The sequence below is a fragment of the Heterobasidion irregulare genome (genome assembly GCF_000320585.1).
Source record: "Heterobasidion irregulare TC 32-1 unplaced genomic scaffold scaffold_05, whole genome shotgun sequence".
Lineage (NCBI taxonomy): Eukaryota > Fungi > Basidiomycota > Agaricomycetes > Russulales > Bondarzewiaceae > Heterobasidion > Heterobasidion irregulare.
Genome location: NW_009258201.1, coordinates 1,908,085 through 1,923,554, shown reverse-complemented (window position 1 = coordinate 1,923,554; position 15,470 = coordinate 1,908,085). Strand labels below are relative to the sequence as shown.

The window sequence follows — 15,470 nt, the reverse complement described above, 5'->3', positions numbered from 1 at the left end:
CATTGAAAACGCATGGCATTAGGCCTGCGCACCAACACCCGTGTTCAGCAGGAAAGCCATACATGCAATTAGAACATAGCAACGAAAACGAAGCCGAGTAGTATACATCATAATTTGCACCTCCCATATCCGATGTTTCTTTTTTGTGTTCATGCATCGATGACGCTGGAATCAGGCAACGACACTACACTCGACCTCGTTCCCAATGGCACATCCCATCCCACAGTCGAATCCTCCTCCAGCTGACCTAACTTCATCCGATCTGGCATTTTGCTCTTCCCGATCATGCTTCTCAAACTCCTCTGTGTAAGGCCCAAAGTGGGCCGAGAATGCGAGGCTCCGGATGACGCGCTTGCGTCTGTTGCGCGATTTGTTTTTTGCGGCTTGTGCAGGAGGAGGAGCTCCGGACGCGTGGTCAAAAGCAGGGTGACGTTCAATGCACCGGAAAGGCTGAAGAGTACGCTGGCAAGGAAGGAGAGAGAGGTTGGCGTGTCCTTGCCCCGTGTCTCCAGCCCGAAGTTGATCCAGCGAATGACGGATGTCGGCCCCACGATAATGGCATACACGAGTGGGTATCTGTGTGACCAATAAGCGACCCTACACGTGCGGAACGTCGTCCACTCACGCAAGCATGGCCATGGCGCGACGTTGTGAACCATCCGAGTCCTCCACTCGAACCTTTCTGTGCAACCGGAACTTCCACCATATTTTGGGGTCGACCGACAGGTTGCCCCTGCTCCACAGCGAGAGCGGTATGTAGACGAGTGCCGAAGTGACCAGAGCCAGCCACAACCAGAGATATTCCCCCGCGATGCGGTCGTCCAAAAACTTGCCACCAATCCAGCACCAGAACTACCGCGATAGCCCTTGTCAACTACGCTGGTTTGATGACGCGAAATCACGGCTCACCGGCGTCGGCGTGTCATAAAGATCGCCATTGCGCTTGTGGATGCCGACATTGATGCCGACAAAGATGATCACAAAGGCCCAGATACATCCCACGACGATGAAAGCCCAGAGACGCGAATGAGTGCCTTTTCGCCACATAACAGCAACAAATGTGTGTACTGCAATGACCTAGGCATGACCAGAACAAAAAACACCTACCATCAGACAAGATAGCTAGAGAAGTACTCTTAGCGAGACTCACGAACGTCGCAATCGCCACCCCAGTCTCGCCAATTTGCGATATGGCACCTTTTACTCGCCGTCTTCAACCGCGATGGAAGACATCTGCGACGGGGCAAACATACCTTGCGATGTACAGAAATTCCCTGTGTATAGCTTTCCTTCGTGGATCCATTTGATGGCCAAGACCAATGGCGCGGCTTGCAACAAATCAGAGCACAGCAATGATAGCTGGGCCAAGTCACATCAAAAAAAATCGAACCCCATTCAGAGCAAAGCGTACCATGAGAATATCCATCGGCTGCTTAAGCAGCCGCCAGTTTCCTGTAGGATCGTTTACTAAATGTCGACGATAGTTTCTCTGCATCAAACGGAGTTCGTCAAGCCTAGCTAAATTGATTCTCCAGTGCGGATCACAGGATGAATGCGGAGACGCACAATGATAAGCGCGAAGATCGACACCACCGCCAACATAGACACCGAGGCCGCTTCGACGATCAGCTAAGTACGGCACGTCATAAACACACAGCAAGCGTGAAGTGAGCTTATAGCCTGAAGGACAGCGCGAGGCAAAGCGGGACATGAAAAGGGACAAACCACGACGCCGAAGCTCTGCCCGCGGGTCAAACAGGTGATCGGCGGATACGGATTCTCGGCCGACTTGAGGGAGAGCGCGTATTCCTCGGCAGTGCACACTACACCAGGAGGGACCGTGACGATCGACATGACGGAGGGCGTCGTACAGTGACAATAGGAGCTTGGATAAGAGGAAGACACGAATGGTGGACCATCAACATGGAGGAGATTGCGCCCACGCGGAGCGGAGGCCCATATATATGCTTGTGGGCGCCTGAGTATGGCATAGATGTTCACTTGTCATATTCCGAGGACATCAGGACCCTTGGCGCTTGCGCATCTGTGCCATCCATCGGGTCATCGATATCTCTCGTCCTTCTGCCCTATCTTGACGTACCCTACTCCACAAGTATTCCTTTGGCGCTCTTGCATCTTTGTGTATATGACAAGCGCGGCAGCATAGTCGAACTGACATTCGGCCAACAGTCATGGGTTATTGCATCAAGCAAACCTTGAAGAAATTTACGCGCCGTAAATTACTATGATTGGGAACCCAGCACATATTCCAATCTGTACTGACCTGTACTCCCACAAAGCACTTCTGAGCAGCGATTCCCCACTCACTCACCACCAAGCCTCTTCTGAAGATCGTGATGGTGATTACCATGTTGGTTCCCTCGGTGACAGCAACAAGTTCATGGCGGAACGTGTCGTGATGCATCGTGATGCGGGTTCCCATAAGGGTTAGCGCAGGAAGGGTCAGCCCGAGAAAAAGCCCTCGCATTGAAAAGCTTGAGAGATTAATCACCGCGTGTATATGTGTAGGAAAGTTCTCACACACTGTCTATATTGTCGATGGTAATACGTACCCAGGAAGGCCTGCATTTGGCTTGCGCATACTCACGATCGAGTCATCATATGTTATGGACCTCTTCGAGAACGCGTCTCCCAGAATCGGTTGCGCAGGCGTTCCAGGGAGCTCGAAGAACGCGAGGGCTATTCGATGCTCGATCAGGTGTATGCAAAGAGCAGTACCGTCTGCCCTACATTTTCTTCATGCACCAAGTGTCCAGTAGCAAAACACGTCAACCAAAGTGGTTTCGGCCTCGAGGCGATGCTAGACTAATCCCGCGATAATGCTTAAGACGGAACGAGGACAATACCTTGGCTATCTAGATGTAATACAGATGGTGAGCAAAGCACTGATGGACGATATTTTGGCCTCACCTTGTTCATACCCGCGTGCCACAAGCAGCCTGCATCACAGATCCTCCCCACATACATTATATGGTATAGTCTCATCATTAATAACGTATGAAGTGTATCTGATATCGGGACAGGGCGTAGCATCAGTACCAAACCATGCCAGCAGAATTGGGAACCAGGCGTTGACATGCAAGCGCACAGAGGCACGCTCACGCGCATGTAGAGCGGGCATGCCAAAAACGCAAATCAAGCACGCACCTCTCGATCAATCAACATCATAGGCACCGAGGTATGATTATGCTAGCAATACGAACTCCAGCTCTTCCAGCGCGAGCCCTTCGCACTATCATCCGATCGATGAACGCCGCGCGTCGTACCCACCTACACCCGCCGTCCAACAGCTCAACACCCTCAACCCTGCTTCACATTCAGGACACCCACGAAAACTGCAACGACGATCGCGCACACTGCGAGAGCGTGGAACGCGACGGAGAGGCGCGCAGCGGGGAACAGCCCACGCATGAGAGCAGATTGGACGCGAAAGTAACGCGCCGTGCCTGAAAGTGTGGGTGCATATACGAGTTTCATTCATGGTGAGTTCGATATGCTAACTCAGCACCGGAGGAGAGAAGGTGTAGCTATTTGAGGGCATGGATGTGCGAGGACGCAAGCGGGAAGTATGAGAGGCAAAGGGTTTGATGAAACGCACCGACGATGAGGAGCACCATGCCGATAAGGATCACGGTCGCGCCCAGCGAGCGCGCAAAGCGCACCATCTTCGCCGCAGACGAGGTGGACGAGGCACTAGCGCCTGAATTCGACATCATGAGAGTGAATAGCTGCACGAGTGCTGCGCAATCCCAACACATTTTCACAACGACGAGATGCAAGCGGTAAGTTGTGATTTTTTCCTGCAGAGGATATGGACGCACCAACACCGGCGCTGGCGAATGCGAGGCTGGTCCGGACATACGCGAGGAAGGTACGTTCTGACGCGAGGTGATCCCGCGCGACGCTTCCCGTATTCTCGAGTACGAGTACGGGAGTGAAAAGCCATTCAAGGAGACGCGGGCGCGTTATGTCCTGGTGGGATGCTGTTGAGTGAGACGCTGTTGATTCTGGGGCTAGGCGAGGAAAGTGCGGTGAGGAGGACATCGAAGAGCAAATTAAAGACGCGTACTATGATTGCTGATACTCTCGCCTTGGCTTTCCCTCTTCTTGCTCCCGCTCCTTCCTGTCGACTGCCTCCGCACCGGTGGTGAAAACGTCTCGCTGTTGACCGATGTATCCTCCACCTCTCTACTTCCCCCTTGCTCGACGCTCCGATTGCCCTCTATGATGCCCATCTGTCTCATGAAACTCGGCTTCAAGCTCTCACTATCCACATCCAGCGCTACATCCAGTTCTGCCAATCTTGCCGAGTCTGCAGAGGCCCTTTCCTTCATCCGTGAAGTTCCTATGCCTGTCTGGGTCGAGGTGGGGCGACTCAATTGTGATGTGGAGGCGTGGGCTTCCGAGCGCAAACCAGAACCATGCGTGTCTGGTATCAGATTGAGAACAGAAGAGGAAGAGTCCGGAGAGCGCGACAGGATATTGCTAGAGGCAGGGCACCGTGTCATCTCTATCCGGAATCCGAATAGCGAATGTCAGCAAAATTTATGTTTTGAGCTTTTGTGGGATCGACGCTGTACCCCACAGTCCCCTGTTCCCTTGATGAGGAGAGTGGAAGGCAGCAGAAGGCAGCCTGCTACTTGCGTCGTGGAAAAGTAAAATAGAGAACGGGGGAGAGAAGCATCGAACAGCTCCCTTCATCGCTTAGCAAAATCCTATCTTGAGCGTGTTCCGACCTTGCTTACTCGACATGTGGTATCATCGAAGGCGGCATACGCATTATATATTGTGAGGTACATCAACAAGATAGGGGACGAGATAAAATACATGCGGACGGCACAGTAGCTTTATTGTAGTAGTATGAAGGGTAATTAGAGATAAAACCTGATAATACACGGCATGGGAATAACGGTGACTGGGCAAAGTGATACAACATTTTTGACACTGGTCGTGAAAAGGTGCGGACAGAATCGTGAATATGAATAGCGGCCGAACGAAAGGGGACGGGGCTTCAGATCCTCAAGTGTGTATATCCTCTGCGTGTTTGAACAAGATAGAAGGCAAGATAGAAGGGGCCGTGAATGAGGATGTCGTGTGTTGGAACATAGACGGATGTGTGGGAAAGTCGAGAATTTTTTTGTGTATGTGTGATGCGTGTCGTCAAAGTCAAGCTCAGCAATCCCCAATGACGAACTGCCTCGGGGAGTTGTCCAGTTCGCGCGACGACACCGGAGTTGCCCCCGTCTTCGTCTCAGCCTCCGTAGCTGACGCCCACATGGAGTTGCCCATGATGGGCGTCGTGCGGCCAGAAATCAGCACGGGACTGCCGACGATGTCGACGTCCTCGTCGTTCGAGTTGCTAGAGTCTGACGTCATATCCGACTGAGGATAGCTGGACACAGTTGAAACCGAGTTTTCGCTCTCGACCGTGCTGACCTGGAAGACACAGCTCCCATCAGTTCATTTGCAAATGAGGGGAAGATCGCGAAGGTCAAAAGAACAAAAGAACTCGAGAGGAGATACTCACCGTAGAGCGCCTGCGCTCCTCGCGCCGCTGTCGAGTCGATAGGGGTATCTCGGTCAGCGCGACTGCTTCCTGTTTCGGAGACGGCGGGGGTACTAGAGGGGTATTGAAAAGGACCATGATAGTGGATAATAGAGACTCGGAGAATGTGGGCATAGCCTGAGGCTTAGGGGTGTTTGTCTGGGACGCCATAATAGTCGAGATGTCGCGCGTACAGACAACTGATAGTCGAGAGAAAGAGTTATAAGAATAAAATGATCCAATACTTCACCTAACAGATGAAGGTCGAGAAGGATGCAGAGAGCGAGCAGGACAGCTCCGAGGATGAAGCAAGAGCCAGCTAGACTCCAAAATCACGCTATGACCTGCTATGACCCAGACGGTCGGATGCAACACTAGTGATGACGTCTACATTGAGTATATCTTCCGGGGGACCGCCGATCCGCGATTGGGGTCTCTTGTATGAGTTAGATTCGGACTGTTTGGTGTGCATGGAGTCATATATCATCCTGAAGGAGTGCGAGGAACCTTCCAAGTTGTTTGCGTCTTGAAGAAAGAGGCACTGTATATTTTTCGTAGTTACCTAGAGCTTATCATTTCACGAATATATGGCACGTGAACAGCATGTACCTCCAGCGTTGCTCGGCATGAGTCGCCTAACGTCAGTCGGAAACAGCCGAGGCTGGACTCCTGCCAAAGCGTCAAAATATACACAGAACAACCGTCTTCTGTGTAAAGGTTACCCACGGAGACTGTTCACTTACCATGCCAGGTTGCCGACGGCTACGCTACGACTGAAAAGTAATAAAAGACAGGATAATCATCCAAGTGGACATATCCGGAATTGAACCGGACACCTCTCGCACACGATATACATGCTAAGCGAGCGTGATAAACCAACTACACCATATGCCCTATGATTACCGGCTCGCTTGCATTGTATATGAAGCCTTGGCAAATTGCTCGATTCACCACTCTCGCGGCTTCGACGATCAGGGGAAAGACATCTGGGCTCCAACTATGTTGCGGTACAGTCGACGACGAGGCTTGGCCTACTGCAGTGCCAACCATTGTGTTGACGACGACAACGGCAAGGACACAAGACATTCGCACGAAGGAGCCTCGATTTCACATGTTTGCAGCTTACAATCTTTGGGGGGGAAATGGCAGACTAATGGTCACAATGGGACCATGAATTGTACAGTGTGTGCGTATATCCATCAGCTGGAATTTGACGAAAGAAAGGAAAATGTCACATCATAAGAGAATTGATATGAAAAGATAAGTAGAAGCGCCGTCCATCCAAAGAGCCCAGCTCTGCAACTTCACGCAATCCTACACTCGTGGATGAGTCATGTTCTTGGCATTATACAAACCTTCCGGAGGTCTACAGAAGTCAGGGTAATGCTATTAAGCGGGGATATGAAAAGGAAAGTGAATCCAACGAACCGAATGCCTAGCGGTTTTGGCTTGAACGCTGTCGACATATGTGTCGAGTTTGTCGATGAAGGCGACTGGTCGCAATCAATGGTGTGCATTGATGTGTCTCCGCATGTTGTGAAGTCCATCGTAGGCTGAGGGATCAAATTAGAAACGAGACTAAGTTCCGGTGCGAGGAATAAACATGCATGTGAGATGTGGAACTGCATGCGTCCGTGGCTCTCATCATCCATAATAACCGACTTCTCAGCAGACCCATTCGGCCTAAGTGGTCCTCGGCTGTTCAGGCTACGTTCGAAAATCGAGTTGAGCTCTTGAAGGGACACGAAGTAGTCAAGTCGAGAGCTCACGATGCAAGAAGCGAATTTGAATACACTATCAACAGCAGTGAGCAGTGTTCTCTGCGGTGAAACAGGGAGACAAACATTTAGGATAGAAAGCAGAGAGCATCAAGTAGAATACTAGACGCGGTAACCATGTTTTAGATTTACAATACCCTACCGAACGGAAACACTCACAGCTGTCTGGGAATACGAGGGACTGTAGAATGATGAATGAGTACTCCTAAGATGGTATAAAAAAGGAATGACTCACAAACGTCAACATGACTGTGGCGGCAGCACTGAAGTGATAGGGGTTACGAGAACGATGCTTGCTTTGAATGTCCCAACAAACCTTGTGATCAGACCAGTCTCTGGAAAGAAATGCGTTGCCATTGTCAATGGGGTACTCATAAAAACAATTCTCAGATCGTGCTCACCGACTGTCCACATTATAAGCCTCGAGATAAGTTTGTCGGTTCTGTTCCACCCGTCAGCATCATGCATTTAGACAATAAGTTACTCGCACCCACGTCTTCATCCCGGTCCGATACGTATGCAGATAATAGCATAGCGCACTCGTATTCACCACATCAATGAACACGTCGAGCGCCAGCGTCGTCATCGGCACCCATCTAAATCTCTCGTTGACGATAGCAGGCCCGTAGATCTGCAGCAGAACAGCTGTTGTCAATGAGCCGCAGAACTCCAGACACGAGCCAGTCCACGAGATCATGCTGATTGCTCGCCAATTCGCAAGGACCAGGACGCGATATGCATAGTATCCCTTGTCAGGAGTTGCGATGATCAGCGAGACAAGTCAAGAGACAGGAGAGTGCTTACCTGGACAAGGCCCGTGATGATGCCGTGTATGATCAAAGAGACATTGAGAGTCCAAATTCTCCGGTCCAGAGATGTGTAGTCGCCGTAATATGTTACAGTTATTTCGTATAACATGATCATGAATAAGATTGAATGGACGGTCTCGAGTAGCCTGGTAGCAGAGCCTCGAGTCTCAGGTGAATGGGACATAAAACAGTGTCAAATGGCTGACCATATGGTGAAAACCTGAGAATCGAGCATTATCAATAGCCAACTCCCGAAGACAAATTAGAAACCTCACTCACCAGCAATTTCATATATCTTGAATCCTTGAACCCAGCTCTCGAATATACGAGCACCTGACAGCATGTCACGGCGTACAAAAACGTGGATATAAGTGTGGAAACGACAAGGCCTCGGAGGGCGAGCGTGGATGGCATGAGCGGAGGGTAGGAAGAGAAGGTGGATGAAAAAGTATCGTAGAGTGTTCAGATCGGCCATGGCGGAGATCGTGGACTTACCCCGCGGGAGCTGTTTTGCTTCGGCATGACGCCACGACTGCCGATCATGGCTGCCGTTTCTTGCCGCAAGCCCTTCCGAACCCCTATATGGACGGTGGGACTGATTGTACTCCTATTCTGGCTAATTTAGCAGCGATCGTCTCTTTTCTGAGGGAGAGAAAACCTGCCTTATAAAAGGACTCACGTCGAGTCAGGCGATAGGTCGAATATGAAAATTTGAGAAAATCTCTTCAGGTGATCCTGAAGTAATACAGCACGCCATTGCCTCCTTTCGTGGCTCAATGTGAAGTTGGACGAGACTTGGTATTGGGAAAAAGGGATCGGTAAAAAAGGATATTACCGCCAAGGAACATGCCGAGCCTTAGAACAGAGTCGCTGGACAAATCTAAATCAGACCCCTGTAGAAGGTTATCACAACAGTCAGAAAACCACAATCAAAGAGTCGTTGGTGAGAAACAACGACATATACGTACAATCACCTGTACAATGTTGCATACAGTATTCAAGCCTCTCGAATCAACCTCTCGGCCTTCTGATCTCTGGGACTAAAGGAGCACCTAAATGGTAACGCATGACTGGGGTTCATCAATAAAGATATGGCTCACGTTTCATCACGAGTAAGTAAAAAACGACCTACCTGACAAGACCGTCGGTATACTCAACATGAATTGGGATGTCTAACCCTGCACCATCCTTCGCCCTCTTGATATTGTATATTGCTAACGTGTGTGCAACCATGAACCATAATGTCGCACTGGCAAGATGTTGTCCGATACAAACGCTATAATTTCAATATATAGGGAATTATTAGAAGGCGGCGTTCTGTATTCGCCTCGCGCAACATACCGTCTGTCAAATCCAAATCCAGCTTGCACATTGTCATCGTTGAGTGTATCGTCATCCGTCATAAATCGTTCTGGTTTGAATGACTCTGGATCAGGATACTTGACAGGATCATGTAGGATGGCCCTAAGAGTAGCATTTCACTATTTGCACCCCCGAATGGAGCATCGTCGCCGCTATCGGACGCACCATGTATTCATGATTATGTGAGTCCCTGGATACGCGAGGATAATAAGGCAAAAACTTCAGTCGATTTATACCTGATCGTACCTTTCGGTATACCACATCCTTTGTAAACATCGTCGTCGTAAGTTGAGTGTGCTACACCAAGTGGTGTGACTGGTTTCCACCTGGAAATTTCGCGGCAAACTGCTCCAACGTAAGGAAGTGGATCTCCAAAATCTGGAAGACGCTCGCGACCAACAACAGTGTCGATCTCGTTTTGAGCTCGATATTGCACGTCAAGGTGCAGGACGAGTGCCAGAATCGCAGTGATCAACGTTGACACTGTCTGGGAAACGCAATGGTGACATTACATGAAAAGGCTTGTAAACAAGCGAAAGAGGGCTTGAACAAACTGTATCTGCGCCAGCTATGTTGAACAGTTCAGTGCGTGTAAAGTGGTTGGGCTATCCTTGGCTTGCCGGCATATATGATCGCTCCGACGTCCACGATAGCCTCCTCGTCGGCCTCACCCGCCTCAAGCAATGTCGCCACTATCGAAGGATGGACCGCTGAGCCATCGATCTTGAATTGTAGAGTTAACGAGATTGACACAAATCCCTCACATTGACAGCTTACCATGCTACATTTTACTGCCTCAAACGGCCTTTGTCTCATCTCTCGCGTCAGGGGGGCGCACTTCTCTGCATATGCTTTGAAACCAGCTCCCGGGAGCCATCCCGGCAAGTGCCTCACTGTGTAATGTAGGCCGAATTTCGCATCGTCAAGACCAATTGATAATCACGGCACGCACAGATTGGTAGCGCGTTGACGAGCTTTGCGCCCGGGAATACTAATCCAGACAGCATACCAACTGCTTGCTCTGCGATGTCTATGTACCGATCTTCTGAGTGAGATACATCATGCGCGTAAGCCACCGACATGACAATGGATGACGCGTAACTATATGACAATCGAACCAAACGTATCAGTGACTATCTCTTGCTGGCCAAGAAGAGAGCAGAGAGCAGATAACAGAGAATAACATGCTCACTATCGCAAATGAGCTATAAAATTCTCCGGCGTCAGGCACAATAGCCTCATCAGCTCCCCTGAATATTTCTTCTGCATTGGATGGTATTGTATAGCAGCCCTAGAATGCAGAAACTGATGAAGCATCTTTCGCCTCGTACGCCACGCGCTTGAATAAGGCATCAAGCCAGTGTTGAAGTCCCACTCCATTCTATTCGATGAATCAATACCAGCGAACGGCGCAAATCAAGATGGTCGAAAAAGTAGTCATGAACGCACAAGTCAATCATGGGCATTCGTGGTGGGTCAGAGTAGATGGTTGAACGGCGCTGAAACATTTCATTTTCAGCTTCGATAGTGTTAACGACGACAGTCATCTGTCCAAACGCATGAACAGACACGATGCCACCTGGAAAAAAGAGTTATCAGCCCTCGCATAGGAAAAATTCTACAGAGGATCGTGTTCTCACTCTTATACTGGCGCGCCCACTTGGCATAGGTCTCCAATGATTTACGTGGCGAAATGAAAAGTATGTTACCGAGGAGAGGGAGAGGCCTAGGACCAGGCGGAATGGCCGGGAGACAAGGGCGGCGTGAAATGGATAGATATGCACATAAGCAAGCAATTACGAGAAAGAGAGCTGGAATCTGGACTGTCTCCAACATGCTTCTGATTGACAGCTCTGGAAAGACTACAAAAATCGAGGGAGCGAGATGGTATCAGTCTCGTTTATATATGTGGATTCCGTGTGCTATCGAATCATCATGGAATCCACACAGATTGTCCACTCTAGGTAACTTGTATATTGCTAGAAATAGGGAAAGACATATTGGGCATATGCGAGTCTTACGAGCTTTATCAAGGCAGCTGACTTCATGCCCGACAACTGTGATGGAGCTGAAAGGGGCCCTCAATTGCCTTGGAGAGATTTTGCTCGCTCGTAAGCGATCTTACGACTTGTCATAGTCTGTCATGGGCTGAGTTCCGAAGATCAATAAAGACACCCTGTCAGAAGATAACTCGAGGAACAACGGGATACCGCATTTTCCATGACATACAAAAGTGGAACGCCGTTGATGTATGAGTGTAGACAGGGCGAGTGCGTTGATGCGCGAGCAGATTGCAGGTTGTTCTGCGTTGGGTGGACTGATATACAAATTGGGAACTTACTTCGTCAAGAATGTCATCGTAGGCAAGACTCAACCCTCCATGATCCCTTCCCCCTCAGTTGTTCATTATTCGGGGCGAATGAACCTGAGAACTAGGGACCGTGGCCTAAGATTAGTACGAGCCTCGTGTCCCCGGGAGGCTCAGCGTGGGTGTTTGGGAGTTTCTTCCAGTGTAGCGGGTTCTTTCAGAAAGATAACGAATGCATAGAGCGGATTGAGCGGATGTAAGCCAGTTTCTGAGGTCGATGTGTGGGTATGGTTTATTGTGGTGCAATTCAAGGAAATCGATAAACTGTATATCTCCAGGAACTGCAGAGAAGACTTTTTTCCCACGTCTTTCCCACAGACACATGCATGTACTCGTACACGTGTACAGTATGCCTTGTAGACCGCTCTTGGACTCGAATCGCTTACTTTCAATATCGCATTGCTTTAGAGCATGGCCCTCTTGAGTATTTCAGTGTAGCACCTAGGTAAGGTCATCGGTGAATCTCACCCATGATACATCTGCTCACCGCCTAGCAGGACTGCTGAGGTTCGAGCGCCAGCTTTCAATCACCTGGTGAATATATCCTTCTCTCTATCTCCCACGAGCGATACTTCTTATAGAGCAATTAAGGCTTGAGCTAAGCTTGAGTCCCCAAGGTTCTGAGATTACAACAATGCGAGTATCTGCAGGCTGCTCCGGCAAGAGAAGGCTTCAAATTCCCATCGCGTCTTACAAACGGTCCTCTGAGTTACGCCAAGCCATCTTCCCCGGACCCTCTCTTTCACACCGCTGAACACTGGACGGCTCTACAGCTGCGATTCGCTCTGCCGCACTCATCAACTAACTCTCGCATACCCAACTTGGTTCCGAGTTCCGCGTGCTTGTTTTTGGAATTCCCGTCCGTGGCAAGTAAATGAATTCGTCGTTGACAACAGTCAGCACTCAGCTAACGGCTATTCCCACTCTCCAATTGCCGATTGGGGCCGGTCCGCCTGATTCTCTCGCAACCAAGAGCTTCGCAGCGTATGTACTTCCGAACGGATCTCGGAAGTCGTATATATAAGACTCTCGTGGAGACATCTGAAGGCATTCGAAATCCCCGGTATTGAGGACATGATGAAGCCCATTTTCGTCCTATCAGTCGTCATCGTGCAGGTCTTCGCTACCAGTCGTGGTGACACGAGTCTGAGTGCAGTGAAGGGCGCATTTGATGCTGCAAACGTATGAGACTTGGACAGTAAATATGTTTCAAGCTACACTGATCTCCACGTATGTCATAGATACCGTCGAATGCGAGCCTGACTTTCAATCCAAGTGTGCTCTTGGAAGTGACATTCCCGGAAACGAACAGTCCTGTCATCCATTTGCATGCAGGAATTCAACTGCCCCGCAACAGTAAGGAAATTCTATTCAGCCTGTCTTTTCCCGGTATTTTGAATACACTACAGAGACTGCGGGACCCCCGACGTTTGGCATTCACCCTCACGGTAGCCTCGAGATACCTACAGGTCGATTCGTCGTAGCCATGGTCGACCTAGATGCACCGACACCGCAGAACCCTACGAGTGCACAAATTCGCCACTTCCTGGGTGGCGACTTCTCGCTGGGACCTGTGGGCCTAGATGGAATTGCGCCATTGACCAACTCCACTCCGGCATTGTCGCACTTTTTGCAACCCACTCCGCCTGCTGGTTCCGATCCACACCGGTCTGTTGACACACTGAACATAATATCTTCTTCAGCTAACGGCATCGCCTTCTGGGCAGATACGTTTTCTTGCTGTTTCATCAGCCAGCGACGTTCGATCAACAAAATTTTTTGAATTCGTCGACACCTATCAGCCTCTTCAACATCAGTCTGTTCGCTGATGAAGTTGGGTTGGGACATCCGTTGGGTGGCACGTTCATGCGTGTGGGACCAGATCCATCAGCCTCCGATGTCTAAAAGAGTGCCTGCGTATCCCGGGCCTCGGTGACATGATCTTTCAGCGTTGACTCTTTTATTACAAAATCACATAGCCAGAGGCGCACGCGAAAGGGACCTCGTTGACAATTTTTAAAGACGAGTCCCCTTGCGCAAGACACAACAGCATGTATTGAATTTTGAAAGCTTGTCGTTGATGAGTGTTATGACCACTGTAACGCGTGTATATGAATTGACGGACTCAGCTAGATAGATCAAAGAGGTCATGAAAAACAGGACAACAGTCATGAGGACGTCCGTGCTGGAGTAAACAGGGGGACGTCGTACATCAAGTAGTCGACAGATTGGAACAGAGCAGTAAACAATTTACGAGAATCTTCCGCACCAAACTCACCGCCAGTCATGGCTTTAGAAAGCGACTTCAGTTTTGAATCAATTTTGGGTACCTGGTTTTTGTTACAGACTAATATGTAACAGAGGGCAGATGGAGACTCACGTCCGACAGTACGGTTTGAAACATCATGCCACATTCTCGAACATCCTCGAGAAATGGACCACTTCGTATCGATATATCTCCATTGAGTTTTTGAGCTTGCGCGAAGTTGACGCGGTGATAGCGAACGCGAAAGCGCGTGCGATCAAAATTTTGTGGCAAAGAATGGCCGATATCCATCATAAAGCCACGAGGATCGTTGTAGCCAAGGTGTGTTATCTTGTGTTTGTGAAGGAACGATAGACCCTACTTGTGGCATTAAGTGCTGCCGTTATTTGGAACATACATAGAAAATACCTCCAGAGTTTGCCGAATAAAATCAATGACATTCGCAATATTTTGAAAAGGTGGTTGGTCGTACTCTGACAAACGTTCAAAGCAAAGTATATGATTTCCGTCTCGTTCGGTCTTGTAGAGTACTCGTGGAGCGGGATTCCACGGATCCTGATGTATCTCATTGGAGGTGAGATATTGGACAATGAGGTACTCTGGGCTAGTCGTAGGGATCCTCCTCAGGGTAAGGGAGTAACTTAAATGATCAGGGTTGTTTATCGGAGAACTAATAAACGGCTGGGTACGAAGATCAAAACAATTGAGATGTATAAGATCTACGAGAGCCACTCACCAAATCCCGACCATCTTCAGTCGGACATTGCTTTATGTATTCGTCGATCACGGCCTCGAAGTCGCTATAGGAACGTCAGCGCTCTCAGCGTGAGATGAGCCTGATTAACATAACGGACACATGGTGGAAAGTCGATGTGGACGAGGAGTCGGACTGAGGGCGAGACATCTGGTGATACGCATCGTGATCGTATTCTGACGACAAATCCTCGGTCGATATATCCCAGGACTCTACGGGCACCATCCGTTGCAATGGATATCCAAATGTCGAAGAATCCTGGTCCGCGGAGGCGACGTCATCAGGCTCTGAAAACCTGTTCATGCCCTCCGAGGTATTCAGATTTGAACTTGAAGCAGTGGGAGATGTTGCGATGTCTTCTTCAAGAAATACTCTGGACATGGCTATGGGGAGGGGAAAAAGAGAGGGATTGATCTCGTCGAGAGGAGTCGCCTGAAAAATCACGACATCATGGCAGACAAATAGTTGTGCCAATTAGGTTGTCTTGTCGATCGCTCGGAAGATACGCTCCTATCATGATGCCTCTTTCAGTATAATGGTTCTGTGAAGTGTCCTACCGCGAGGTTT

The 15,470-nt window shown here is 49.5% G+C and overlaps 6 protein-coding genes across 6 annotated transcripts; 1 reads left to right on the top strand and 5 right to left on the bottom strand.

Moving 5' to 3' along the window:
* Positions 1-149: 149 nt before the first annotated feature.
* On the bottom strand, positions 150-1,854 carry HETIRDRAFT_417997 (uncharacterized protein; the record flags this gene model as incomplete). Its single annotated transcript, XM_009548282.1, has 8 exons — positions 150-576; positions 626-852; positions 910-1,077; positions 1,151-1,197; positions 1,254-1,359; positions 1,412-1,489; positions 1,567-1,629; positions 1,726-1,854. 8 exons carry the CDS (start codon positions 1,852-1,854, stop codon positions 150-152), a joined length of 1,245 nt encoding a protein of 414 aa, XP_009546577.1.
* Positions 1,855-3,321: 1,467 nt separating this feature from the next.
* HETIRDRAFT_101468 (uncharacterized protein) lies at positions 3,322-5,737 on the bottom strand (the record flags this gene model as incomplete). Its single annotated transcript, XM_009548281.1, has 6 exons — positions 3,322-3,467; positions 3,620-3,760; positions 3,843-4,034; positions 4,091-4,506; positions 5,216-5,457; positions 5,549-5,737. 6 exons carry the CDS (start codon positions 5,735-5,737, stop codon positions 3,322-3,324), a joined length of 1,326 nt encoding a protein of 441 aa, XP_009546576.1.
* A 1,143-nt stretch (positions 5,738-6,880) lies between these two features.
* HETIRDRAFT_122945 (uncharacterized protein) lies at positions 6,881-8,567 on the bottom strand (the record flags this gene model as incomplete). Its single annotated transcript, XM_009548280.1, has 8 exons — positions 6,881-6,932; positions 7,190-7,273; positions 7,336-7,360; positions 7,411-7,446; positions 7,746-7,786; positions 7,839-8,092; positions 8,149-8,312; positions 8,429-8,567. The coding sequence occupies 8 exons, from the start codon at positions 8,565-8,567 to the stop codon at positions 6,881-6,883; spliced, it is 795 nt and encodes a 264-aa protein (XP_009546575.1).
* Positions 8,568-9,150: 583 nt separating this feature from the next.
* Positions 9,151-11,351, bottom strand: cyp68 (cytochrome P450 monooxygenase 68; the record flags this gene model as incomplete). The annotated part of the gene is made up of 9 exons (XM_009547508.1): positions 9,151-9,223; positions 9,286-9,429; positions 9,495-9,617; positions 9,752-10,002; positions 10,158-10,408; positions 10,468-10,616; positions 10,708-10,896; positions 10,965-11,094; positions 11,156-11,351. The coding sequence occupies 9 exons, from the start codon at positions 11,349-11,351 to the stop codon at positions 9,151-9,153; spliced, it is 1,506 nt and encodes a 501-aa protein (XP_009545803.1).
* A 1,609-nt stretch (positions 11,352-12,960) lies between these two features.
* On the top strand, positions 12,961-13,788 carry HETIRDRAFT_101470 (phosphatidylethanolamine binding protein; the record flags this gene model as incomplete). The annotated part of the gene is made up of 4 exons (XM_009548279.1): positions 12,961-13,065; positions 13,125-13,239; positions 13,293-13,551; positions 13,611-13,788. The coding sequence occupies 4 exons, from the start codon at positions 12,961-12,963 to the stop codon at positions 13,786-13,788; spliced, it is 657 nt and encodes a 218-aa protein (XP_009546574.1).
* Positions 13,789-14,051: 263 nt separating this feature from the next.
* Positions 14,052-15,284, bottom strand: HETIRDRAFT_318450 (uncharacterized protein; the record flags this gene model as incomplete). Its single annotated transcript, XM_009548278.1, has 5 exons — positions 14,052-14,213; positions 14,264-14,506; positions 14,558-14,830; positions 14,886-14,949; positions 15,004-15,284. 5 exons carry the CDS (start codon positions 15,282-15,284, stop codon positions 14,052-14,054), a joined length of 1,023 nt encoding a protein of 340 aa, XP_009546573.1.
* Positions 15,285-15,470: the final 186 nt, after the last annotated feature.